This window comes from Oratosquilla oratoria, chromosome 12 (assembly GCF_046742065.1).
Source record: "Oratosquilla oratoria isolate Oo_2021 chromosome 12, ASM4674206v1, whole genome shotgun sequence".
Lineage (NCBI taxonomy): Eukaryota > Metazoa > Arthropoda > Malacostraca > Stomatopoda > Squillidae > Oratosquilla > Oratosquilla oratoria.
Window position 1 is genome coordinate 64229103 of NC_134788.1, and position 25599 is coordinate 64254701.

Here is a 25599-nt window from a genome sequence, read left to right on the forward strand (position 1 = left end):
CTTCATGTCTTGTTTGTTTACATATGACATCATAGCCCGTCAAGCATTAAGTTGCACTCCTTCAGCTATTTAAAGAGCTTGTTTTTCGTGGCTGTGCTTTGTACAGGTTAAACAAGTGTGTCTCCTTGAATTCGTAAGTGCAATGGTATGGGGGTAAGATAGCTTAGTGCATGCGTAGTATGTTCGCAATTGCCACTCCTCAATTCTCGTTTGGCATTGTATTTGTCATTCTGAGCAAGGGTAAACGTGTGGGTAGTTATTAATTTATAGTTTCACCCAACCAAAGATTTTTGTATGTGGCTTATGTGTTTCTGGTGAGATATGTAGTGTATAGATTGATGTTGTACATCATTTCCGTCACAAATGCGTAGTTTTCAAGAGATTGATATATAAATTTATGCCTATCTTTCCTCTCCAAAGATCTTGGGGGGACCTCTGGGAAATCGGGGTTTTTGGGTGGGGAGCATGAAATCGAGTAATGTGCATTGCAAAACAGGTATACAATCAATAACACATGAAAGATATATGGAAATACATAAGTTACACCTTTGATGGTAGCAGTGGTGAGGGCTCACGCGATCGTAGCCGTGTTGTTTTTGAGCAGCGTTGACAACAATTCGCAATATTTTTGGCTGTATCAGCTACATCTAGCGAAACAACTCAAGCCGCAGAAGAGTTGCTAACCCTAAAATTGGGAATAAATTCATGAAGCTATGAGAGTACCGAGAGTTGCAATTTTGCATACAGCTAACCTAACCTAACCTCAATAACGTAACGTAACCAAACCTAACAAAACCTAACCTAACCATCTGAAGGGCAAGGTAGATGAAGGAGCGTCACGGCCTGTGTTAAATCCCTATCTTGGATCACCTCTACCATATTTCTTGAAGTTATTTGTTGGGAGCAATCCAGTCTCTCCTTCAGGATGCTTAGCAGCGTGGAAACAGTTACCTTGGTTTTCCTTATAGAATGCCACAAGCCAGCAAGGTGTAGGGGAGTGGTGAGCTTTGGGAGCATGTTCAGCATCATCAAAGAGGTTGGAACAGTAATAATTCTGTCAGCTACATTGTTTGATTGAATGATCTCAGCAATTAGGTTGTCATCTATAAGGGAATTTATTACCTTGTATGGTTTTGGCAGTATTATCAGATGTAAATGTCATGTAGAATTGATTAGAAAGTCGCCATTGTATTTGAGAATGATAGGGAGAACTGTTGTGAGAGGCTTGAGACCAGAGTGGATAGCATAGTGAGATAAAGTTGTGTATATATTGATTATCTGAAGGATGCCAGTACAGGACTCAGCAGATGACCTGCAGGGTCTTCCAGCATGAAAGAGCGGCAGGGGGAGTACAAGTCAAAGAAAATACCAAGGAGACAGTGATCCAAGTAATCAAAGAGAAAGGTAACTTATTTTGGGACACAGTGGATAAAAAAAGATGCATCATAATCTATGGCATTAAAGAGAAGCATGATGTACCCAGATATCAGAGGGAAAAGGAAGAGAAAGAGATTGCTAAGGAAATTCTGAAAGAATTACAAACAGATGAATTAGGCTGGGATCGGGAAATCGAGGAAACCCATAGAATGGGCAGATGCTCTAAAGAAAAACAATACAGGACACTGAAAGTAAAGCTTAGATCTCAAACATTTGCAGAGGAAATACTCTCCAGAACAACAAAATTAGCTAATAGTGAACATTACAAAAATATATGGATAAAAAAGAAATGAGTGAGAATGAAAAAGAGAACAAAAAAGAACTTAGGAACTAAGCAAATGAAAAGAATGAAAAAAGAACTGAAATTGAAAAAAAAAAAAAGTTTTCTTGGAGAGTGGTGGATCTGAGGCTGAGAAAATGTTATATAAGGAAAATGGAAGCAAAGAAGACAGAAAAAGACGAGGAGAAAGGAAATTAGAAATAGCTTATACTATAATTGGGGTATTGGCTGCATGTTATTGTGGCAAAGTAGCATGCAGTTGATACTTTAGGGTCTATATGGGGCACCCCTACGGACCAGAGCCACACATCATTTTGTCTGTGATAGAGGAAAATTCTGTACATAGAGAAATGATGATACTTTTATACTACGACTGTCCCTCTGTTATGCTGTCCCCCGACCCCTTGTTACTGTCCTGTACCATTTCTCTGAATATTCATTTCCTTTTTTCGCCTACCTACCCTATGGTGGGGGCAAAAGAATACTGCCACCAAGTATTTCCACTTGAGTCGTAAAAGGTGACAAAAAAGGGACGGGGGATGGGATTAGGAGTCCTACTACCTGTAGCCCCAAAAGGGGACATTCCTAAAAACGAAAGTAAAGGCATAAGAGGGTCTGGGAGCTTTCCAACCAGTACCCTGAGGTTTGGGTCTTTTAACCCCTTCCATACGGTGCCGCACACGTAGGCGTCATGGGGAGCGAGTGTATTCGCGAGGCTGCCATATCGGCGTCTTGATTATATTTATTGTAGTCGCCCCTCCATAATGACATTCTTTCTAATTCTTTTGTAATCGCATTTTCTATGGTTATCAAAATTCACGGGTGAAGAGAGAATGATCGATATAAGCGGTGACTATATTTCATGATGCGAGTATTATTACGACACGTCGTACAGCTGGCATTGGCTGCTGCCACCGAGATCTAAGTCCATGACGCCTACGTGTGCGGCACCGTATGGAAGGGGTTAATGTGCATGGATGTGGTACAGATGAGAGTAAAAGGGAAGAGATAGGCAGTATGTGAGAAGAAAGATGGATGTACTGGCTTTGAGTGAAACTAAAATGACAGGAAAGGGTGACTGTGAGTTTGGGAGTGTAGCTGGGAGGTACTCAGGAGTGAAGAGAGGACGAGGGAGAGAAGGGGTGGCTATACTAGTAAGTGAAGAGATAAGTAAGCAGGTAGTGGAGTGGAAGGAGGTTTCATCAAGGTTGATGTGGATGAAGGTGAAGCTGGGAAAGGAGATGTGGGTTTTTGTAAGTGCGTATGGACCTGGAAGTGAAAAGAGCGTAGAATAAAGGGAGGATTTTTGGGTAGATATAAATGAGTGCATAGAGGGATTAGGGAGAAATGCCATTGTAGTTGTATTGGGAGACCTAAATGCTAGGGTAGGAAATGAACCAATTGACAGAGTGATTGGGAAGTATGGAGTTCCAGGTAAAAATCGTAGTGGAGACTTGATGGTGGAAATGTGTCTTGAGAGTGATGATAGCAAATACAGTGTTTTAAGAAGAAAATCAAGCATAAGTACACATGGGAGAGGGTGGTGGATGGAAGGGTGGCAGATGGAGTGTTAATGGACTATATAGTGGTGACCAGGAGTATGGTAGGAAGAGTTAAGGATGCACATGTTCTAAGGGGAGAGAGTGGGGGAATATCAGATCATTTCCTGGTGGAAGGTAAATTGAGAGTGGAGAAAGAGGAAACGGGCAGAAGGTAGGGAGGTACGTAGAGTGAACTGCTTAAATGAGGAAAAAAAAAAGAATGAGTATAAGAAGAAGTTGAGAGAGGAGTGGGAGAGAGTAAAGGATAGAGTAGAACTAGGAGTGGAGGAGGAATGGGGATGTTTCAAGGAGGGAGTCATAAGGTGTGCAAAGATGGTGTGTGGAACAAGGAGGGCAGGAGGAAATAGAAGGAAGGGTAGTGAGTGGTGGGATGAGGAAGCAAAGAAGGGTGTAGAAGAGAAGAAGCAGGCACTCATAGATTGGCTACAAATAAGGACGAGGAAATTGTATGAGAGGTACAAAGTAAAGAGAAAGGAAGTTAGAAGTTAAGCATAAGATTACGGAAACAAAGAGGAGAGCAGATGTAAAATGGGAAAAGAGTATGACAGAAATTTTTGAAAGTAATAAAAAGATGTTTTGGAAGGAAATTAAAAGAGGAAGAGGAGGCGAATCAAGTAGAGAAGAAAAGGTAAAAGGTGCAGATGGAGAGATGATGATGGAAGAGAAGGCAATGAGAGGAAGGTGGGCAGAGTATTTTAGGGAATTGCTAAATGTGAAGGAGGATAGGGAGGGAAAGGTAGTTGGAGTGGGAAACGCTAAGAAAATGAGAGCGATGAGTGAGGAAAATGGAGGAAAAATAGGGAAGGATGAAGTGGAAGCAGCTGTTAAGATGATGAGAGCAGGTAAGGCACCTGGGTTGGATGGATGCCATGCAGAATGTCTGAGGAAAGGAGGTACAGTTATGGTGGACTGGCTGGTGAGGTTATTCAATGTTTGATTAAGAGAGGGTAGAGTACTGGAGGAGTGCCTGTATAGTTCCACTTTACAAAGGAAAGGGGGACAAGTGTGAGTGTAGTAGTTACAGAGGGATTAGCTTGTTGAGTGTAGTTGGGAAGGCTTATGGGAGGGTCTTGATTGAGAGGATTAGGAGAGGAACAGAAGGAGTAATTGGTGAGGAACAGTGTGGTTTTAGGACAGGTAGGGGATGTGTAGACCAGGTTTTTATGGTAAGACAGATATGTGAGAAAGCTATAGGAAAAGGTAAGGATGTATTTTTGGCTTTTATGGATCTGAAAAAGCCTTACAACAGGGTAGACAGGAAGGCACTGTGGGAGTTGCTGTAGATATATGGGATAGGAGGAAAGCTGTTAAGAGCAGTCAAGAGTTTTTATGAGAGTAGTAGAGCTTTTGTTAGGATTAGAAATGGAGAGAGTGAATGGTTTGAGATAAAGGTGGGACTTCGTCGGGGATGTGTTATTTCGCCCTGGCTGTTCAATCTTTTCATGGATGGGGTGGTGCGAGAGGTGAATGCAAGGGTAGTGGGTCAGGGGTTGGATATGATTAAAGGAAATGGAGAAAAGCGGGAGGTGAGCCAGTTGTTATTTGCTGACGACACCACTCTTGTAGCAGGATCAGAGGAGGGATTGAGGAAGTTAGTGACAGAGTTTGAGATACTTGGGTGCGAATGTGACAGGAAAGGGAGGAGTGGGGGTGGAAGTAGAATGTAGATTGAGAAAAGCAAGTAAATGCCTTGTTGGATTGAAAAGTGTAATGAGAAATAGACATCTGGGAATGGATGCTAAGAGGCGGTTATATGAAGGAGTGATTGTGCCAACAGCAATGTACTGGGCAGAAACATGGAACATGAGAGAGGAAGAGAGAAGGAGTTTGAATGTGTTTGAGATTAAATGTCTGAGAAGTATGATAGGTGTTACTAGGCTAGATAGGGTGAGAAATGAGGAGGTGAGGAGGAGAACAGGGGTGGAAAGGGAGCTGGGAGATAGGGTTGATGAAATGGTATTTGGATGGTTTGGACACATGGAAAGAATGAGTGAAGAAAGATTAGTAAATAAAAAATGTGGAAGGCAGAGGTGGAAGGAGTGAATATGAGGGAGTGTCCTAGGACGAGATGGATGGATGGGGTGAAAGAGAGGAATGTCTGTGGAGGAAGGATGGGAGAGGACAGAAGATAGGTGTGAATGGAGAGGGGTTGTGTATAGATGATTCTGTGATGCATGAGGAGGGGTGGGTAAGGGATTGGGGGTGAGGAAGTATATATGGGAAAAAATTTGATGCAGCCCGAAGGAATTTCTCCCCATCTCCTTTTCTGCATGAGGGGATGGAGAGGGTGGGTTGCTGAATTTATGAAGCGGCCTTGCTGTGGATGTGCTGTATCTTGCGACACTGCTTCTGGCCCAGGGCAAGGGACGGGATGCAGGGATGACCCATCATCCAGGAGGTGTCAAGATAGGAAGGAGGGTGGAGGATAGAGAGGAATGGAATATATGGGAAATGAAATGGGTGGAAGTGGTTTCTATGCCTTTTTCTTTTTGGCTACCCCCCGTGTAAGGGGAGCCTTTAGTATATGTATGTATGTACTAATATAGATGGAATAATTTCAGGAATGAATGAATTAAATGATTACCTGGCCTTATAATACCAGACATAATGGGAATAGTGGAAACTAAATTAAAGTATACTCTACCTCCCCACACTGTGGGACAAGGGGTATACAACTGCTGGACAAAGAATGGAAAGGATAAACAGGGTGGCAGAGTTTTAATTTTGACCAATAAAGATTTAAGTGTAACAAAAACAACTGAAGGAAAAAATTATGTAGAATCAATTATGGTACAAATTGAAAGCAAACATATGAAGAGTAGAAAATTTGTAGTGGTGTATGTGCCCCCCAAAACACAATCCTGGACAGAAAGTGATCATTCCAAATTATTAGAAGATACAAAATATGAATTAGCTAATATACTGAAAGACTGAGGAAATACAGTAATTATGGGTGACTTTAATTCAAAAGAAATATGTTGGGAAGAAATGAGAGTGAAGGGGCAAAAGGAACTGTGGGGCAATGTCCTGCTTGTCTTGACCATTGAATACATAATGACCCAGTGGATTAGTGAAAATACTAGATATAGAGGTAGTGAATAACCCTCAAAATTAGACTTAATACTCACGACATAGCCTGAGATTGTCGATCAAATTTATTACAAAACTCCGATAGGAAAGAGTGACAATGTACTAATAGAATTGGAATTGAAAGAACAAATGGATCAAAGCAAAAATGATAAACATAGAATAGGAAGACTAATGTACAACAAAACAAATTTTGAGAAACTCAAAATATTCTTTCGTAACGCAAACTGGTAGAAACTCCTAAACGAAGAAACAGGGATGAGAGAAATGGAATATACTAAAAGAAATTTACAATGAGGAAGTAAATAGATATGTACCACAACAAAAAATGGAAAGAACATACATAAAAAGCTGGTACAACAAAAGGTGTAGTGAGGCTAAGGATAAAAGAGACAAAGCTTGGAAGAAATGGAAAAGAGACAAGAAAACAAGCAAATGGCAAATGTACATCAAACTAAGAAACGAGTATGTAAAAATATGCAAAGATGAAGAGAGAGAGAAAAAAAAAAGAAAAATGCAAGGAAGAACCCAAACTATTCTATGGGTATGTAAATGGCAAACTGAAGAACAAACAAGAAATAGAAAAGCTGTGCCAAGGTAAACATGAATATACAGAAGAACTGGAAATGGCTGAAATTATGAACAACCATTTCAAATCAGTATTCACAATAGAAAACTCACCTAACTGTGAGGAAATAGAGAGAGATCCCCCTCAATGAAAGAAATAATTGTAACACGAAAGGAAATTAGCGACCAAATCAAAACCCATGACTTCAGAAAATCACATGGTCCTGATGGAATTGCAAATTGGATACTGAAAGAATGCATGGAAGAATTAACAGATAAAATATACAATATAATTAAATCCTCACATAAAGAAGGAAAAGTGCCACAGGACTGGAAGAAGGCAAACATTGTACCAATTTATAAGGGAGGAAACAAGGAAGACCCATTCAATTACAGGCTGGTCTCTCTGACAAGCACAGTAGCAAAAATTTGCGAAAAGGTTGTCAGAATAGATGGGTCATTTGGAAGAAAAACTATACTGAATCCAAATCAATTTGGATTCAGACAAGGAAGATCATGTACAACAAACTTGATGTGCTTCTACTCAAGATTAATAGATATAATACAAGAGAGATGGTTGGGCAGACTGTGCCTTTCTGGACCTACAGAAGGCATTTGATAAGGTACCACACAATGAACTAATAAGGAAGATAGAATCAATAGGTGGCATCAGAGGAAAATTATTGGAATGGATGAAAGACTTCTTGATTGGGAGGAAAATAAAAGTAGTAATTGGAGACAAATTCTCAAATTGGGAAGAAATGATAAGTTATGTCCCGCAGGGATCAATACTGGCTCCGATCATGGACAAAGGAGTAGAGTGGTATATGAATTTCCTTGCAAATGATGCAAAAATACCAAAGAAAGTAAAAACGGAGGAGGATTGCAACTCATTACAACAAGACTTGGACAAGATCTGGAAATGGGCTCAAAAGTGGGAAGTGAAATTCAATATCAAGAAATGTAGTATAATGGAATTTGGAAAAAGTAAAAACAGAATATCGAGAGATTATAACATTGGTGAAGAAGAGGTCAAAAAAGTAAACTCTGAAAAAGACCTTGGTGGTGAATGCGCCTCAGAGGTTGCTTTGGCTTGGGCAATATCGGCAAGAAATGCTCTTTCTAACCACACTGGTTTCTCCCCCAATCAGCTAGCTTTTGGATTCAACCCTGGTCTACCCAATGTTTATGATAATGACCTTCCAGCATTGGAATCTACTTCAGCATCAAACATTGTGAGAACTAACTTGAATGCCCTACATTTAGCAAGACAGGAATACATAAAGTCCGAAGCAGGAGAACGTCTAGCCAGGAGTTTATGACACAACATACATTCAAACGACCAACTTGATGTCCAAAATGGTGATGAAGTCTTCTACAAAAGGAATGACAGCCATAGGGGGCATGGCCCTGGCATTGTGATAGGCAGAGATGGGAAACAAATTTTAGGGAGGCATGGAGGAGTCTACGTACGTGTTCATGAGTATTTATAGGCTGGCACTTCTTCCGCACCAGAGTCCTACAAGTGAAGCTCCCCATGTTCAATCTGAAATTGTGCGAGAGGAATGTGAACCAACACCAAGAGAGTGTCTACAAGATGTAGAATCAGAACTGGAAAGCGGTGGCAAGATGCAAGGTGTTGAATTGGAAAATGATGGCGAGTCAGACAATTGTGAAATGAGCAATAATTCAGGGGGTGAGATTCTTGCTCCTAACTAATCTAGAAGACTTTCACACCAATACGGCAGCATAACGCTAGACCAGTGGCAGTATGCATCGCCCTTGACGCCCATGACAATAAGCAGACAGCGAGACTACATAAAGATGAGTGAATTGTCAGAATCAGAGTGATCGGAGTACAGGGCTATCATGGGACAATTGAATTGTATTGCCACACATACCCAGCCTGATATAGCATTTGATGTGTGCAAACTGAGCATTGCATGTCGCCAGTCTACTGTAGCGGACCTACTACGACTCAACAAGGTGATTAACAGACTGAAAATGGAGAACGTAAGGTTGTTCATGCCTAAGATGGAGAAGCTCGAAGAATGTTGTCTTGAATGCTTTATGGATGCTTTGTCCACAAATTTGATGGACAGTGGGTCACAGGGTGACTTTGTGATATTTCTACAAGATGGCAATGAGAAGAGATGTCCCATTTTCTGGCAGACAAGAAAAATTAGAAGAGTCATTGAGCCCACGCTCTCAGCTGAGGCCATGTCACTTCTGGAGTGTGCTGAGTCTTCAGTATATTTGGCAAGGATCCCTTCTGAAATTTCTGGGTGTCCAGCTCTCAAGATTTGGTGTTTTGTCAACAACAAGAGCTTGGTGGATGCTCTTTACTCATGCAGAAGTGTGGACGATAAGAGGTTGAGGACCGACCTTGCAGTATTGCAGGATATGCTGGAACATGGAGAAATTGCAGAGGCGACCTGGGTGGAAACATCACAACAACTTGCTGATTGCCTCACTAAGAAGGGGGCGTCAACTGACCGACTTCGTGCAGCAGTCAGCCGGGATTAGGGTGTTAACAGCGTCGATGTGTACATGTATCTTCACATATTTGTATGTGGATCATTTGGGTTCATGGGGAATGTGTATGTACTCGTATGGTATGTACCTGCATCATCACTTCGTCACATACTCAAGATGAAGTACACGAGAAAGAAGAAAAGAGGGCAAGTGTTAGTATGTATCATTGCGTGTATGAGCTGGTTTGCCGGCTTGTGTGTCGACTGTGACGTCACGAAGTTATGTGTGGCTGCAAGGCATGGCCAGCAGACAGTCATTCGTCAGCTAGTGAGTTGAATAGACATAGCAGACATATACATAGACAATACCTCTACAGTTTCCTAGATCAATTTTATTACATTTTGTTCAGACTAATAACACAGGTACACCACTTGCCAGTGTAATTATTTACCTATTTGTATTATACGGGAAGGGGAACTATGCTTTGTATCTCACAGCATTTAGTTTGTTCTTAAATTCTTTTATGGTTTTTGCTCACACTATTTTTTTCATCCAATTTTATCTGTGATTTTTTCTTTTTTTTTTTAGATCTCTTCTGTAACTATCCTTTTTGAGTTTCTTTTCATGTCCTTTTGTTTTTCTTTTATCCCACTTTAATAAGTCTTCTCTGACAAGGACTTCCATGCCTTCCACAATTCACTAAAGGGCCAATACATCTCTTTCTCTTCTTTGTTCCAGTGTTGGTTCAGACAATCTTTGTTCATATGTCAATATTGAGTGTTGGTGCCACCTTTGTGGTTGCTCTTTGAGTTCTTTCTAATTTCTTTATATTCTTTTTTGTGCTGGATGTCCATAGTGTCACAGTGTACTCCAATCTTGGTCTTGTCAGTGTGACTAATATTTCATTGATCTTAGTAAATTGTAGCTTTCTGCAACTATTTTGTTTATATGCTTGTGTTGGTCTTATCAATGTGACTAATATTTTTTTTACCATTACTTCATCCAAGTGATTACATACCACCTTTATTGGTCTTAGTAAATTGTAGGTTTCTCCAACTGTTTTGTTTATATGCTTGTCTGGGGACATGTCTTTGTTAATAACTACTCCTAGGTCCCTTTCTGAGCTATCTTTTTTACTTCCTTTGTACCAATTTTTTTTTGTCCTGATTTTTTTTTTTTTTTTTTTTTTTTTTTCCCCAAAAAAATCTATTATACTACATTTCTTGATGTTGAAGTACACTTCACACTTTTGGTTCCATTTCCAGACTTTGTCCAGGTCTCTCTGTAGTGATTCACAGTCTTTTTCTGTACTTTCTTTAATAGTTTTGTATCATCTGCAAAGAAGTTCATATAACATTCTACACCTTCATCCATGTCATTTATATATAGCAAACATTATTAGTGCTAATACTGAGCCTTGTGGGACTCAATTTCTCATTTTTTCCCTTGTCAGGTTTTTATATCTATGTGCCACCCTCATTTTTCTCCCACGCAAGAAATCTTCCATTCATTTCAATAACTTTCCTTGTACACCTGTTGTTTCAAGTTTTCTTAATAGCTTTTTGTGTGGTACTTTATCAAATGCCTTTTGTAAATCCAGGAAAGCACAATCTGCCCACCCATCCCTTTCTTGCATTATATTAACCTTGAATAAAAACAAATCAAGTTTGTGGCACATGATCTTCCTTGTCTGAAGCCAAATTATTTTGTATTCAGAATATTGTTTTCTTCCAGATGCTTAGTCCATCTACTTTTGATAACTTTTTCACGTATTTCAGCTATTGTGCTTGTAAGGGAGACTAATCTACAGTTTGTTGGGTCTTCCTTGTCTCCTTTATATATTAGCACAATATTGATTGTCATTTTTCCAATCTTATGGTACCTTTCCTTCTTTGAGTGAGCAATCTATTATTTTGTATATTTTGTCTATTAGTTCATCTATACATTCTTTTAGTATCCAATTTGCAATTCTGTCTAGACCATGTGATTTTCCGACATCAAGGTTTATTATTTGGTCCCTTATTTCTTTCTGTGTCACAATTATTTCTTTCATTGGGAGGGATCTTTCTCCCATTCCTTTATTACAATTGTGTGTATTTTCTTTTGTGAATGCAGATTTAAAATGTTTGTTCATAATTTCAGCCATTTCTACATCTATACATTCCACATTCCCTTGATGCAGTTTCACTATTTCCTTTTTATTTTTTAATCTACCATATACATATGTGTAGAATGATTTAGGTTGATTCTTACATAGTTTATTTTTCTTCACTGCATATTTTTACATATTCATTTCATAGTTTGATATGTACTTGTGACTTAACCATTTTTTTTTTTTTTTTATCTTTTCCGAGCATTGTCTCTTCTATATTTTGCCTCATTATATTTTCTGTTGTACCAGCGTTTAATGTACAGGTACTCCTCGTTTAACGACGACAATTGGGACCAGCGCGCCGTCGTTAACCGAATTGGTCGTTAAGTGAAAGTGTATACATATACGTACATGTACTGTATGTACAATGTCCAGCAATACATGTATCTTTATTTTCGTGTATTTTCCCTCTTTTATACAGGACATTAAAGCTTTATTTACTGTTTATTTACGGTACACGACGCCGTAACTTCGGGAGATTTACGTTAAACGAGTGTCATAAAGCCCGTCGTTACTCCGAGTTGTCGTTAACCGAGTAGGTTGTTAAACGAGGAGTACCTGTACACCTTTTCCTGTGTTTGTTTTGGTACATATTTATCTACTTCATTAAAGAAGTTTTCCCACTTCACTTTTTGAAAGAATTTTCTGAGTTTCTCAAAATCTGTTTTGTTGTACATTAGTCTTCCTTTTCTGTGTTTCCCATTTCTTCCCAAATATCCTCTTTTAGTTTGAATTTGATTAGTAAGTTGTCACTCTTCCCAATTGGTGTCTTGTATTCCATTTTATCCACAGTTTCAGGCTCTGATGTAAATATTAAGTCTAATCCTGATGGTTCTTCGTTACCTCTATCTGGTGTTTTCTTTTACCCATTGAATTATTGTGTATTCATTGGCCATGCCCAGTGGTATATTTCCCCAAAGGTCCTCTCCACCTTTCACTGTCATCTCCTAACATATTTCTCTAGAGTTAGTCACCCATAATTATTAAGTTTCCTCCTTCTTTCAATATTTCATTTAATACATTCGCTGTGTCGAAATTTTGGAATGGTCACTCTCTGTCCAGGAATATGTTTTCATATATCACTACAAAATTTCAACTTGTTATGTCACTGTTTTCAAATTTTATCATAATCAATTCCACATTATTATTTCCTTCTGTTATCTTTGTCACATTTAAGCCTTTCTTAGTCAAAAACATGACTCTTCCACCCTGTTTCACCTCTCTATTTGTTATCATATGATTATATAAACCTTGTCCCACAGTACTTGGTGGTAGTGGACCTTGTAATGCCATCTCCACAATTTCCATTATATACAGTTTTTCTTCTGCCAGATAATTTTTTGATTTATTTAGTCCTGAAATCATGCCATCTATGTTAGTACACATTATTTTTAATTTTTTCCTTTTATCCTCCTTTTTTGTTTCCTGTGTTTGATTAATTTTTGATATGCCATTTTCTCAGAAATGGGAAACACAGATCATTTTTTGGTGGAAGGTAAGTTGAGAGTAGAGAATAGATGGAGAAAGAGGAAAGGGACAAAAGGTAGGGAGGTGCTTAGAGTGACCTCTTTAAATGAAAAGGAAAAGGAGAAGGAGTACAAGAAGAAGCTGGAGGAGGAGTGGTAGGGAGTGAAGGAGAGAGTAGAGCTAGTTGTGGAGGAGGAATGGGGATGGTTCAAGGAGGGAGTCACAAAGTGTGCAAGGATGGTGTGGAACAAGAAGGACAGGAGGAAATAGAAGGAAGGGTAGTGAATGGTGGGATGAGGAAACAAAGAAGGTTGTAGAAGAGAAGAAGCAAGCTTTCACAGTTTGGTTACAACATAGGACGAATGAGTCATATGAGAGGTACAAAGAAAAAAAAAGTAAAGCACAAGGTAAAGGAGGAAAATAGGAAAGCAGATGTGAAATGGGGTAAGAGTATGACAAAATTTTGAAAGTAATAAAAAGAAGTTTTGGAAAGAAATTAGGAGAGGAAGAGGAGGCAAATCAAGTAGAGAAGAAAAGGTATAAGGTGCAGATGGAGAGATGATAATGGAAGAGAAGGCAGTAAGGGGAAGATGGGCAGAATATTTTAGGGAGTTGCTTGATGTGAAGAAGGATAGGGAGGGAAAGGTAGTTGGAGTGGGAAATGCTAAGAAAATAAGAGTGATGAGTGAGGAAAATGAAGGAGAAATAAGGAATGATGAAGTGAAAGCAGTTGTTAAGATGATGAAAGCAGGTAAGGCACCTGGTCTGGATGGATGCCATGCAGAATGTCTAAAGAAAGGAGGTACAGTTATGGTGGACTGGCTGGTGAGGTTATTTAATGTTTGCTGGAGAGAGGGTAGAGTGCCGGAGGACTGAAGGAGTGCCTGTATAGTTCCACTTTACAAGGGAAAAGGGGACAAGTGTGAATGTAATAGTTTCAGAGGGATTAGCTTGTTAAGTGTAGTTGGGAAGGCTTATGGGAGGATCTTGATTTAGAGGATTAGGAGAGGAACAGAGGGAGTAATTGGTGAGGAACAGTGTGGATTTAGGACAGGTAGAGGTTGTGTAGATCAGATCTTTGTGGTAAGTCAAATATGTGAGAAAGCTATAGGAAAGGAGAAGGATGTTTTTTGGGCCTTTATGGATCTGGAAAAGGCTTACGATAGGGTAGACAGAAAGGCACTGTGGGAGGTTATGCAGATATATGGGATAGGAGGAGAGCTTCTAGGAGCTGTCGAGAGTTTTTATGAGAGTAGTAAAGCTTGTGTCAGGATTAGAAATGGAGAGAGCGAGTGGTGAGGTAAAGGTGGGAATTCGTCAAGGATGCGTTATGTTGCCCTGACTGTTCAACTTACAGGGTATACATGGACAGGGTAGTGCCAGAGGTGAATGCAAGGGTAGTGGGTCAGGGATTGGAGATGGTTAAAGAAAATGGAGAAAAGTGGGAGGTGAGCCAGCTGTTGTTTGCTGACGACACTGCGCTTGTAGCAGGATCGGAGGAGGGATTGAGGAAGTTGGTGACAGAGTTTGGGAGAGTATGTGATATAAGAAAGCTAAAGATAAATGTGGGTAAAAGTAAGGTGATGAGATGTACAAGGGGTGAAAGTGGCAGCAGACTGGAAGTGAGCATTAAGGGAGAGCGACTGGAGGAAGTGGATAGTTTTAGATACTTGGGTGCAAATGTGGCAGGAAAAGGTGGAGTGAAGGTGGAGGTAGAATGTAGATTAAGAGAAGCAAGTAAATGCCTTGGTGGATTGAAGAGTGTAATGAGGAATAGACATTTGGGAATTGATGCTAAGAGGAGACTGTATGAAGGAGTGATTGTGCCAACAGCATTGTATGAAACAGAAACATGGAACATAAGAGAGGAAGAGAGAAGGAGTTTGAATGTGTTTGAGATGAGGTGTCTGAGAAGTATGATGGGGGTTACTAGGCTAGAGTGAGAAATGAGGAGGTGAGGAGGAGAACGGGGGTTGAAAGGGAGTTGGGAGATAGGGTTGATGAAAGAGTATCAGGATGGTTTGGACACATGGAAAGAATGAATGAAGAAAGACCAGTAAAAGAGGTATGGAAGGCAGATGTGGAGGGAGTGAACATGAGGGGACGTCCTAGGATGAGGTGGATGGATGGGGGAAGGGGGCTTTGGGGAAGAGGGGAATGTCTGTTGAGGAAGGATAGGAAAGGACAGAAGATAGGGGCGAATGGAGAATGGTTGTATATAGATGATGTGATGCATGAGGTGGAATGGGATGGGGGGTGAGGTAGTATTTGTGAGCAAAATTTGACGCAGCCCAAAGGAATTTCTCCCTGTCTTCTCCTTTTATGCATGGGGGACGGAGAGGGGGGGAGTCGCCGATTTAATGAAGCGGCCTTGCTGTGGATGTGATGTGTCTTGCGACACTGCTTCTGACCCAGAGGAGTGGACAAGGTGCAGGGATGACCCGTCATCCAGGAGGTGCTAAGATAGGAGGGAGGGTGGAAGAGTGTGGAGTGTATTCAGGGATGGAATGGGTGGGAATGATTTTATGCCTTTTCCTTTTTGGCTACCTCCCTTGTAAGGGGGAAAAAGCCTTGGTATATGTATGTATGTATTTTCTCAGCCTCAGGTCCAGTACTCTTAAAAAAAAATCAATCTTTTTGGTCTCTTGTTATTCTCTCTCTCTTTTTTTTTCATCTACTTCATTTTTTAGTGTCTTTTTCCTATCCTTCCTCATTGCTCTTTTTTTTTTTTTTTTATCCATATATTCTTGTAATTTTCACTTTTTGCCAACTTTACTGTTTTTGTTAGTACTTCTTCCACTATCATTTGAGACCTTATTTCAATCTATAGTGGTCTATTTTTGTCTTTAGGGTATAGTCCTATTCTATGCACTTCCTCTATTTCCTTTTCCCTTTTCTTGCCCCTCTTGTATCTCTCTCAGAATTTCTTTTGCTATTTCTTTCTCTTTTTTCTCAAGTATCTAGCTACATTGTGATTTTCTTCAATATTATAGATTACTATCCACTTTTTTTTTATCAACTGTGTTTAGCCCAATTTTCTTTCTCTTTAATGACTGTTTCTTTTGCATTTTCTTCCACTTGTTAAACAATTTCTTTAAAAGTTATTTTTTGGTTTTCTTCCACTTTCCATTGATTTTTGATGTGTTGGAGATCTATTTTATGGTTTCTCCAACTTTCTCAGTCACCGCTTGTATTTGTTCTTTTACTTCATTTTTCAAAGCCTGTTAGTTTCAGCATTTTGTTTTGAACTCATTCACTTCTGTATACATTGTCCTGTATTCAGCTTTCAGATCTATAATTTCATTCATCAGTTCTATAATTGCCTGATTTAGTATACTTTTATACATTGTTTTCCTTTCCAAATCTATACCTATACCTAGTATTCCACTTTTGGAATCCCTGAAAATGTTATATATTTTCATACCTTTGATTCCTCTTGGATGTTTCCACATTGCATCCCTTTTTTGGGATGACACCTAATGGTGATTCAACCTTTCTTACTTCTAGTCTTTTCTTTATTGGTTCACTATATTTTTGTCTACCTTTATCATCCTCCATTTTATATTTTAACCACTAAGTGAACTTACTCAAAGGATTACAAAGCGGAGCATGCCGACAGGAGACCTTTTGGTCCATATCTAGGTCGGATGCAAAAAAAATCACAATAATAATAAAGTAATAATAATAATGAAAAAGACTATAATGATGTATGCAACAAACAAAATACATAAATAAATGCATAGGTATAGTTGAATAATAAACAAACAGGTAAACAGTAAATAATAATAAATTGACACATAACTAATGATAAATGAAAATCAAACAGACAAATGATAACAAAACAAAAACAAATAATATAAAATAAACTATAATCATTACAGCATCTTGCTTAGGTGTTTATCTAAATGAGTCTTAAAGCTTCGAACTCAACTACATTGTACTACCTGTGCAGGAAGTTTATTCCATTCATTAACTACATGGTTGGCAAAGTTGTTTCTACCTACTTCCAAATTGAATCTATTTCCGGATAGTTTGAGACCATTGTTTCTTGTCTGATTCTCATTCAATGTGAAAATTTTGTCACTTTTGATATTATCAATTCCCTTTAGAATCTTAAAGACCTGTATCAAGTCACCTCTGAGTCTACGCTTTTTTAAGGAAAACAGATTCATATGTTTTAGTCGATTTTCGTATGATTTATTTTTGATATTTGGAATCAGTTTTGTGGCTCGCTGTTGTACTTTTTCCAGTCTGTCAATGTCTTTAATGAGATTCGGTGACCATACAGAAACAGCATATTCCAAATGTGGACGAACCAACGATTTATATAGCTTGTTAATGAGTGAGGGACTTTTGAAATCAAAAGATCGCGTAATCAGTCCTAGAATCTTATTTGCTTTCTCAGAGGCTGAAATACACTGCATGGATGATTTGAGGTCATTACTGATAATTACGCCGAGATCTTTTTCACTATCCACTTTTGTTAACGAATTTCCAAATAACTTGTAATCGTACTTATTGTTGTTTTTACCTATGTGCATTACCTTGCATTTACTCGTGTTAAATTTCATTAGCCACTTTTCAGACCATTGTTGTAATTTATCTAAATCTTCTTGAATATCTAATTGGTTTAAGTGATCATTTGCCATTCCGCACAGTTTTGTATCATCAGCAAATTTGGAAACAGTAGATCTTAGTCCATGGTTTATATCATTTATATATACTATGAATAGAAGTGGCCCAAGAATGGAACCCTGAGTAACTCCACTTGTAACATTTTCCCATCTAGAAGTTTTTCCATTTAAAACAACTCTCTGTTTTCGATCACTCAACCAATTACTAGTCCAACTTAATAGGCTACCACTTATTCCGTGTAAAGCTAATTTAGTAAGTAGTCTTTCGTGTGGGACGGTATCAAAAGCTTTTGCAAAGTCTAGGTACCGGTATGTTAAATCTATATTGTTTCTTTTGTCATAATTCGATATAACTGTGTTGTAGAATTTGAGTAAGTTAGTCACGCAAGAACGTTTCCGTCTGAAACCATGCTGGCTATCATTTATCAAACGGTTACTTTTTAAATGATGTTCGATAGCATCTCTGATGATAGTTTCCATTATTTTTCCTACGATTGAAGTCAAACTTATAGGCCTATAGTTATTTGCTTTCTTTTTGTCACCTTTTTTGAATATGGGAGTAACGTTAGCTAATTTCCATTCTCTTGGGACATCTCCGGATATGATGGATTTCTTGAAAATAATTTCTAATGGAACAACAATCTCATTTTTAATTTCCTTTAAGATTCTTGGATGCCAACCGTCAGGCCCTGGTGTTTTATTAACTTTGAGTTTATCTATACACCATTTAATTTTTTCTTTTGTTATACTTACCGTTGTGAGTAAGTTTACCCTAGACTTTTCAAATGTTTCAGTTTGGAGTTCACTTTGAGGTGTTCGTCTACGAATACTGAGCTAAAATAATTGTTTAAGATATTACACATTCCTTCATTTGAATATTCAAGTTGACCGTCAGCAGATAATAGTGGACCAATATGATTCCTAACAACCTTTTTATCTCTATTGTAACTATAGAATTCTTTGGGATTCTCTTTGGATTTATCAGCGATGTTCATTTCGTATTGTCGTTTTCTTTTTCTTATTGTCTTTTTTAAATCTCTCTGTATTGATACATAACTTTCATAGTCATTAGATGCACCTGAGCACTTATATTTCTTATAAGCCTGTCTCTTTTTAGCAATACTTTTTTCAGTTTCTTTGTCGAGCCACTTTGGGTGAGACTGATTTGGGGGACGTCTGTCACTTGATAGACAAAGCTCCCCTATCCCAGTATGAATGACATCACCTAGATGTTTCCTCCAATTTATCAAAAAAGCACTGCACTCCAAAGCTCATTCTAGACGTCCATTCTAAACTATGGTTTGTGTGTCTTAAACGATGTGACTTGTGTAACTTATTTGAGTCAGATGAACTGAAAAAACCTTCCCTGAGTTGCTTTAGATTCAGGTCTTGTGAGCCCAAACATGGTATGCTATGAAGTTATATTAAAATACAACTGTTGTGGCCAGCTGGGTCATTGCCCACTTCCAAATCTCATGACATAATGAAAAGACTATAGCAAAATTTGAGTCATTGTGGTTGTGGGGGAACGAGTATGCATGTAGCTATAGGATGATTTTCACCTCATATGTAATGAGAATATATGATAGCACTATATCTGTTAGTGTATCATCCTATTTTATGATAGGTCATGGCATGTACAAAGGGTCAGTTTAGGTACAAACTTGAGTATGAAATAGTTTGTGTGCAAAACTTCCATTATCCTATTAGAGTATATTGCATACTTTCAGAGATAGATGTCAATATTATAATTACATTTTTTTTTCAGGATGAGGGTAAATATCCACAGTTCTTTGGAAGGGCTATTTGTAGATTCCATAGTTGTCATACGATGAAAAGGATCCAGTGTGACATCTGTGGCACAGTTATATCACAAGTCATCTTAGATATCACATGATGACCCACACAGGAGAGAAGCCTTTCCAGTGTGTCCTGTGTGATTCTGCTTTCTCACAAAAGGGTCATCTCACACATCATATGAGGACCCACACAGGAGATAAGCCTTTCCAGTGTGACCTGTGTGAGTCTGCTTTCTCACGAAAAGGTGTTCTCACAAACCATATGAGAACCCACACAGGAGAGAAGCCTTTCCATTGTGACCTATGTGATTCTTTTTTCTCACGAAAGGGTTCTCTTACTAAGCATATGAGGACCCACACAGGAGAGAAGCCTTTCCAATGTGGCTTGTGTGGGTCTGCTTTCTCACAAAGGAGTGTTCTCACAAACCATATGAGAACCCACTCAGGAGAGAAGCCTTTCCATTGTGACCTGTGTGATTCTTTTTTCTCACAAAAGAGTTCTCTCACACAGCATATGAGGATCCACACAGGAGAGAAGCCTTTCCAGTGTGACCTGTGTGATTCTGCTTTCTCACAGAAGGGTTCTCTCACTAACCATATAACGACCCACACAGGAGAGAAGCCTTTCCAGTGTGACCTGTGTGATTCTTTTTTCTCACTAAAGGGTTCTCTCACACAGCATATGAGGACCCACACAGGAGAGAAGCCTTTCCCATGTGGCCTGTGTGATTCTGCTTTCTCACAACAACATTCTCTTGCACAACATATGAGGACCCACACAGGAGAGAAGCCTTTCCAGTGTGTCCTGTGTGATTCTGCTTTTTCACAGAAGAGTTCTCTCACTAAACATATAATGATCCACACAGGAGAGAAGCCTTTCCAGTGTGACCTTTGTGACTCTGTTTTCTCACGTAAGAGTATTCTCATACAGCATATGAAGAGCCACACAGGAGAGAAGCCTTTCCATTGTGACCTGTGTGATTCTTTTTTCTCACGAAAGGGTTCTCTTACTAAGCATATGAGGACCCACACAGGAGAGAAGCCTTTCCAATGTGGCTTGTGTGGGTCTGCTTTCTCACGAAGGGGTGTTCTCACAAACCATATGAGAACCCACTCAGGAGAGAAGCCTTTCCATTGTGACCTGTGTGATTCTTTTTTCTCGCAAAAGGGTCATCTCACTAAGCATATGAGGATCCACACAGGAGAGAAGCCTTTCCAGTGTGACCTTTGTGACTCTGTTTTCTCACGAAAGAGTAATCTCATACAGCATATGAAGAACCACACAGGAGAGAAGCCTTTCCAGTGTGACCTGTGAACTTCTGCTTCCTCACAGAAAATTAATCTCACAAAGCATATGAGGACCCACACTAGAGAAACCTTTCTAGTGTGACCTTTGTGATGAAGCTTTCTCATAAAAGAATTACCTCAAATATCACATGATGATTCAAAGGAATGAAACAATTCCTTTATGATGTGTGATTCTGCTTTCTCATGAAAGGGTTATCTCACAAAGCATATGAAGACCCGTGCACGAGAGAAGACTTTCCAATGTGATCTGCGTGGTTCTGGTTTCTCACAAAAGAGTTCTAGAATGCACATGAGGACCCACACTAGAGAGAAGCCATTATGATGCTACCTGTGCGATGCAGCTTTCTCAGAAAAGAATCCCCTTAACCCCTTCCATACGGTGCCGCACACGTAGGCGTCATGAGGAGCAAGTGGATTCGCGATGCTGCCATATCGTCATCTTGATTATATTTATTGTAGTCACCCCTGTGTTTTTACATTCTCTCAAATGTGCCCTGAATCCCATTCTCTGTGGTTTTCAAAATTCGCGGGTGAAAGAGAGAACGATCGATATAAGCGGTGACTATATTGTATGATGCGAGTATTATTACGACACGTCGTACGGCTGGCATTGGCTGCTGCCCACGAGATTTAAGTTCCGTACTTAAGTGGTTAAAGAACACATGATCCACACAGGAGAAAAGCCTTTCCAGTATGACCTTTGTGAATCCTTAGTTCTTATTAAAGGGTTCTCACACAATATTTGAAGACCCATGCAGATGGGCAGCCTTTCCAGTGTGAGCTGTGCTATTATGTTTTCTCAGTAAAGGGTTCCCTCATACAGCATATGAGGACCTGCACAGGAGAGAAGTCTTTCCACTGTGACCTGTGCAATTTTACTTTCCCACAAAAGAGCTCTCTCAATGCATATGACAACCCACACTGGAGAGAAGCCATTCAAAAGCAACCTGTGTGATGCATCTTTCTCACAAAAGAATCAGCTCAAGTATCACAGGATGATCCACACAGGAAAGAAGCCTTTCCATTGTGACTTCTGTGATTCTACTCTTTCACATAAGGGTTCTCTTACACATCATATGAGGACCCACACAAGAGACAAGTCTTTCCAATGCGACATGTATGATTCTGCTTTCTCATGTAAGGGGAATCTTACACATAGGAGAGAAGCTTTTCCAATGTGACATGTACAATTCTGCTTTCACACAAAAGGGTTATCTCAGAAAGTATATGGTGACCCACAATGGAGAGAAGCCATTCCTGTATGATATAGCTTTCAAAAGAGATCTCTCACAAAGCATATGAGCCACACAGGAAAGAAGCCTCTCATGTGCAATGTGTGTGGTGCACCTTTCTCTCAAAAGGGTTCTCTCACAACGCATATGAGGACCCACAATGGAGAGAAGCCATTCCTGTGCGCTGCAACCTTCTCACAAAAGAATCACCTCAAATATCATGTGATCCCCCCACAATTGAAAACTCACAAAATTGGGAGCAAGGACAGAGAGACAGGTCCCCCCCAATGAAAGAAATAATGGTGACACAGAAAGAAATAAGAGAACAAATAAAAAAAATCTTGACATCAGAAAGTCACATACGCCAGATGTAATTGCAAATTGGATATTGAAAGAATGTATAGGTGAACTACTGGGTAATCGACAAAATACACAAGATAATTGATTTCTCACTCTAGGAAAAGTACCACAAGATTGGAAAAATGCAATTATTGCACCAATATACAAAGAGACAAGGAAAACCCAACCAACTATAAACCAGTCTACCATACAAGTACTGTAGCAAGAATATGTCAAAAGGTTATCAATAGTAAATGGATTGTACTTGGGGGATAACAAAATACTAGATCCAAAATAAAAATGATTTAGAATTGGAAGATCATGTGCCCCTAATTTAATATGCTTTTACTCGAGATTAATAGAAATAATTGAAGAAAGGAATGGAGTGGCAGATTGTGCCTTCTTAGATTTACAAAAGGCATTTGACAAAGTACCACACAAAAAGCTACCAAGAGAAATTGAAACAATAGGTGGAGTACAAGGAAAGTTACTGGAATGGATGAAAGATTTCTTGAATGAAGAAAAATAAAGGTGGTACTCAGAGACAAGAACTCAAATTAAGAAGAAATAATGAGTGGAGTCCCAAAAGGCTCTGTATTGGCTCCAATAATTTTTTCCATACATATAAATGACATAGATGAAGGTATGGAATGTTATATGAACTTCTTTGCAGATGATACAAAACTACTAAAGAGAGTAAGTACAGAAGAAAATTACAAATCAATAAAAGAAGGTCTGGACAAAATCTGGAAATGAAGTCAAAAGAGTGAAGTGAATTTCAACATCAAGAAATGTAGTAAAATGGAATTTGGAAAAAGCAAAAACAGAATATCAGGGCAATACAAAATTGGTACAAAAGAAATGAAAAAGATAAATTCGGTAAGGGACCTAGGAATAACTATCACCAATGACATGACACCAGACATACATATCAACAAATTAGTTGGAGAAACTTTCAATTTATTAAGATCAATGAAAGTGGCTTTTGACAACATGAATGAAGAAATGGTAAAGAAAATATTAGTTACATTGATAAGACCAAAATTGGAGTATGTTGTGACACTGGACACCTAGTACGAAAAAGAACATGAATGAATTAGAAAGAGTTGAAAGAGCAACGACAAAGATGGCACCAACACTCCAATTTGACATACGAACACAGATTGGAAAAACTCAAACTACCTACCCTGGGACAAAGAAGAGAAAGAGGAGACCTGCTAACCATATACAGAACTATGAAAGGGATGGAAGTCCTTGATAGAGTTGGCATTAAAGTGGGATAGAAGAAAAACCAGAGGACATGAAAAGAAACTTAAAAAGGATAGTTATAGAAGACATCTGAAAAAAGAATAGCTTCCCACACAGAGTGACAGATATCTGAAACAAACTGAATGAAGAAACAGTGCAAAAACTATACAAGAATTTAAGATCAAACTGGATGCTGAAAGATACAAAAGCGGGTCACTATGAGCATAGCTCTCTTCCCATAAAAAACAACTAGGTGAATACAGGACAGTAGCCTTCCTTGTGTGACCTGTGTGATTGTGCTTTCTCACAAAAGAGGTCTCAGTCATCACATAGTGACTCATACTGGAAAGAAGCCATTCCAGTGTGATGGCTGTGTGATGAAAAATATTCCCGGTAAGATTTGTGCATGTGTTTGTGCGCACATTTCACAACTAGCGTACAAAGGAAAAAAGTGTGTGCACAAGGTTTTGAAAATTATGTTATAATATTTTAATTAAAGACACTAATCCTTTAATTTCATGACAATGAATTCAAAACAAAATAAATGTGATTTTGAGAATCTGTCAATGACCTTTGAAATGTAAGTGTACAAGTTCATAATATTACACATAGTTTTGAGATCTTTTGTCTGTTCAGCAGTTATACTTCACCAGTACTAGTTCAGTCCAATGAAATAAATCAAGAAGCATGTTATTAGTTTTGTACCCTCAAATTAAAAAAATCTGATTACTTGATAGAATCTCAATGTGTTTTTTTTTTTTTGTTTCAAATTCCATTTGGAAAAGAAAATCACTAATTTCCTACAGAAAACTACATTTCAAGAATAACAAAAGGAGCAAAGAATATACTGATGAAAAAATGGCTACTACAAGTCATTAAAATAGTAGAGATAACTGGATAATAGAGGAACACTGAAACAATGCAATAATTAAGATAAAAGGAAGCTGTTGGAAAGACCCATCCCAACTTTGTATTTTAATTGAAAAGTAAGCAACAGGAAACAAAGCAAGGCAACAACTATGTTCGGTAAATAGTGCACACAGACATGGTTGTATTCTGTAATCTGTAGCTATTTTTGAATTTACAAATGTGAAAAAATATATATACATATAACAGAATTGCATAGAACTGGTGGATCTTGTCAGATTCAAATGAAGCAAAGGGTGTGAAGTGAAAAAGAACTGCAAGTGAAGAATGGCTGGATGAAATAATGAAAAATGTTCCACCCATTTACAGGACAGTTTTCGTGAGGAAGAGGTACAAGAATGGTCAATGTTATTTTTCATCTGGTAGTGAACATGTAACTGCCTTTTGTCTTAACTATCATGATTCTCTTGCTGATGCTACAGAAATATTTAGTTTGATGTTGCAAGAAAAATTAGATACAAGATTACATAAAATGAAGTTCTGAGACTTGGAAAAGTTGATGGATATTGGAGGAGCCTTTCTTGTCTCTAGTGCAGACTGTGAGTGAGGATTTAGTCCAATGAATAGAATAAAAAATAAACTTAGACACCGTTTAGGAGAATGTCATTTGGATATGTTTATATAAGTGAAAAGCTACAAATTTTATGGAAATTCAATCAATTTAGATAATGTGTATAAAGAGTGGATGAATGCTGAAAACAAAAGAGAGGAGAAATAAGAAGTTAGAAGGTAGAGTTAAAGTTGAGAATTGGTACTTGACTTATTTTTATATATACTTAAGTGTTATTTTTAAATTTAGAAAGGTTAAATGTAATTGTTCCTTAGTGTTTTATATATATATATATATGTATATATATATATAAATATATTCATACTATTAATGTAATGAATATAAAATACATATTAAATATTTCTCTGAGCTCTGTCATTGTCACACAAAGGACTCTTGAAATAGAAAATCAGTGCAAAAATATATATACAGTGGAACCTCATTATTTGTACACAATCCGTTCCAGGAGGCTGTACTAATGGCAAATAATTTTTTCCTATAAGATATAATGTAAATTGGATTAATTTGTTCCAGA

General features: G+C 38.4%; 2 protein-coding genes across 2 annotated transcripts in view; both read left to right on the forward strand.

The window, feature by feature from the left end:
• On the forward strand, positions 1-25428 carry LOC143031930 (uncharacterized). The gene is made up of 2 exons (XM_076196306.1): positions 1-133; positions 19430-25428. The coding sequence occupies exon 2, from the start codon at positions 19555-19557 to the stop codon at positions 20773-20775; it is 1221 nt and encodes a 406-aa protein (XP_076052421.1). The 5' UTR covers positions 1-133; positions 19430-19554; the 3' UTR covers positions 20776-25428.
• The window catches only part of LOC143031931 (uncharacterized), a 62272-nt gene continuing 36701 nt past the window's right edge, over positions 29-25599 (forward strand). Inside the window, exon 1 of the mRNA XM_076196308.1 lies at positions 29-115. The gene's annotated coding sequence lies outside the window, so the exon portion shown is untranslated. The remainder of the gene's footprint in view (positions 116-25599) is intronic.